Here is a 2,432-nt window from a genome sequence, read left to right on the forward strand (position 1 = left end):
ATCTATAAGATAAATCAACTTCAGATTAATTCATTATCAATAACTTGCATCCTTAAGGAGTTAACTTAAATTATATCTACTCATATTCATGTAATTAAGCATTTTAATGATTTGGCCGATTAAACGAAAAAATTATCAACCAATTAATCGATTATTAAAATAATCGTTAGTTGCAGCCCTATATGCATCCATCCATCCATTATCTATACCAGCTTCTTCCTTTCAGGGTCATGGGGGTCACTGGTGCCCATATCCAGCAGTCACTATGCGAGGGGCGGGGTACACTCACAGGTCGCAAGTCCATCCCAGGAACGCACATTGAGACAAATGAGACAGACAACCACTCACTCTCTCTCTCTCTCACACCTAGGGACAGTTTAGTTATCAGTTAACCTAACAGTCATGTTTTTGGTCTGTGGGAGGAAGCCAGAGTGCCTGGAGAGAAAATGCAAACTCTACCCAAAATCATCATTAAACAGAGCAAGCAAAACAAACAAGGTGCTAAATGCATGGAAAGCAGAGAAGCAGCTTAACCACCTCTTTCAATTAAAAAAAATAATAATAATATAAAAAAAACATAAAAAAAGATGACAGCTTAGTGTACACAAGAATTTGTAAAGGTGTAGATCTTAACATTTTCAGGACTCTATGTGTCATTTGTAGCTTCAGAGTAGCAAAATGAACAATAAAAATAACTCAATACTGGCAGTGAAATAAGCAAAAAAGTTATAGAAACATTAAAGAGCATCAGCATTACTGATGTTTACCGCTTATTTAAAATCTGATTTTGGGGAAATTTGGAGCAAAGTAAGTTGTTAGCCAGCTCTGATCAAGTATGTGTACTTGTGTTATTTGTCCTTGTGGTGCGCTAACAAACCTAGCAAGTAGAGCTAGTTGGTATGACCTCAAATTCATATCACAGTAAATACTGAATCCCTTTATGGTAACGGTATATCGTGGTAGAAAATGATCATAAAAAGCAAAGATAATGTAATTTTTTAGAGCATTTATTTTTGCAGAAAACTGTAATCATAATCAAAGCCACTATCCACTATTTTTGCTGTAGTGCAAATGAACATAACAGAAGTACAAAATAATGTTTTATATATATATATATTGCAAAACGGTTTCAACAGCAAACAAAAACATGTCTCAAATTTTCAACATCAAAATTAAGTGAAGTTATCACCAGTACTTCAAGTAAAATTAGTCATTTAGACATTAAAATTATTCTAAGTTGACTAAAATGTTAGTGTGACAGGACCTTCAGGGGCTTCAGCTGCACATAGTCCTGTCATAAAACTATTTCAGATAACTGGAATGTAAGTGTGGTGAAGCCAAATAAATGTAATATTGCCCTGCCGTACATGACCTTCTGCCTGTTGAACTGACTCGATGCTGCTATGCTGCTCTCTCATCTTCTTCATCAGAGCAGAACTGCTACATTAGCAAGATGGATTTATGACTGAACGAACATCCACATCTTTGAATCACCTCTGTGGGTAACAATACATAAAAAACAAGTTTTTTTCTCAGACAACTTGGGTGTGAAAAAACTACGGTTGTTAAAGCTTCGCTCTGCGTGACGTGCTGCGGGAGGGAGGGAGGAAATGATCCTGCGACACAATGTAACTTTTCTTCAATGGGAGGGGAACATTTTGAGGATTTATTCTCTCTATACGTGTTTTAAAACACTATATTTCTTCATTTATTTTCAGAATATTTTAAACTCCTCCTGCTCAGTTGTCTCTGCACTCGCAGCCATGTTAACACAGGTGCGATGACTTAACTGATGATAGGACGGTAGAGGGTAAATTTATACCGTAGGCCAACTTCATATCGTTTCTACCGTCTGCTGCATATACCGCGCAGCCCTACTAGCAAGTAAAAGTCATGGCTGCTTCTTGGGGAACCGGCCAGGCCACCCACAAACACCACCTAATGACTCCAACCCTCGTTTGCTCCTTCAACCACCGCTTAATCAGGTGAGGGTCAGGAGGACCTCACCTCCACCCCAAACATGAGTGGGGCCATATGGACCCCACAAAGACAGCGGGAAGGTTAAAACAAGTTCAAGGTTGACAAAGTTTTAAAACGCTCCTAAAGCAACTTGAAAATGTCCACACAGACACATCCACAAAGACAAAAAATCTTTATTTTTTTAGTTTTAGACCCTACCCACCTGCCGCAGGGTCTCCAGTTTCTTCAGCTGTTCGTTGTAGTTGTCCGGATTCTCTCCGTAGTTCTTTAAGATGAACTGAATTAAAAGAAATGAACAGATTTTCCTCAAGTCTTCAGTTTTAACAACAAAATCAAACAGAATATTCAGAGAAATCTGTTTTTTATTATTATTTTAAAGGCACAGTGTGTAGGATTTGTTGTTTTCAGCGACATCTAGTGGTTGAATCATCCTCCCTGGTCCTCCCCCCCAC

The 2,432-nt window shown here is 38.2% G+C and overlaps 1 protein-coding gene across 1 annotated transcript in view; it reads right to left on the minus strand.

Moving 5' to 3' along the window:
• Positions 1–2,432, minus strand: part of LOC106526717 (protein tyrosine phosphatase non-receptor type 23) — a gene marked incomplete at its 3' end in the record, with an annotated part of 7,861 nt that overhangs the window by 2,620 nt on the left and 2,809 nt on the right. Inside the window, 1 exon segment of the mRNA XM_014021393.1 lies at positions 2,183–2,257. Within this exon segment, the coding sequence (XP_013876847.1) occupies positions 2,183–2,257 (75 nt within the window).

Source organism: Austrofundulus limnaeus, unplaced genomic scaffold (genome assembly GCF_001266775.1).
Source record: "Austrofundulus limnaeus strain Quisiro unplaced genomic scaffold, Austrofundulus_limnaeus-1.0 Scaffold290, whole genome shotgun sequence".
Classification (NCBI taxonomy): Eukaryota; Metazoa; Chordata; class Actinopteri; order Cyprinodontiformes; family Rivulidae; genus Austrofundulus; species Austrofundulus limnaeus.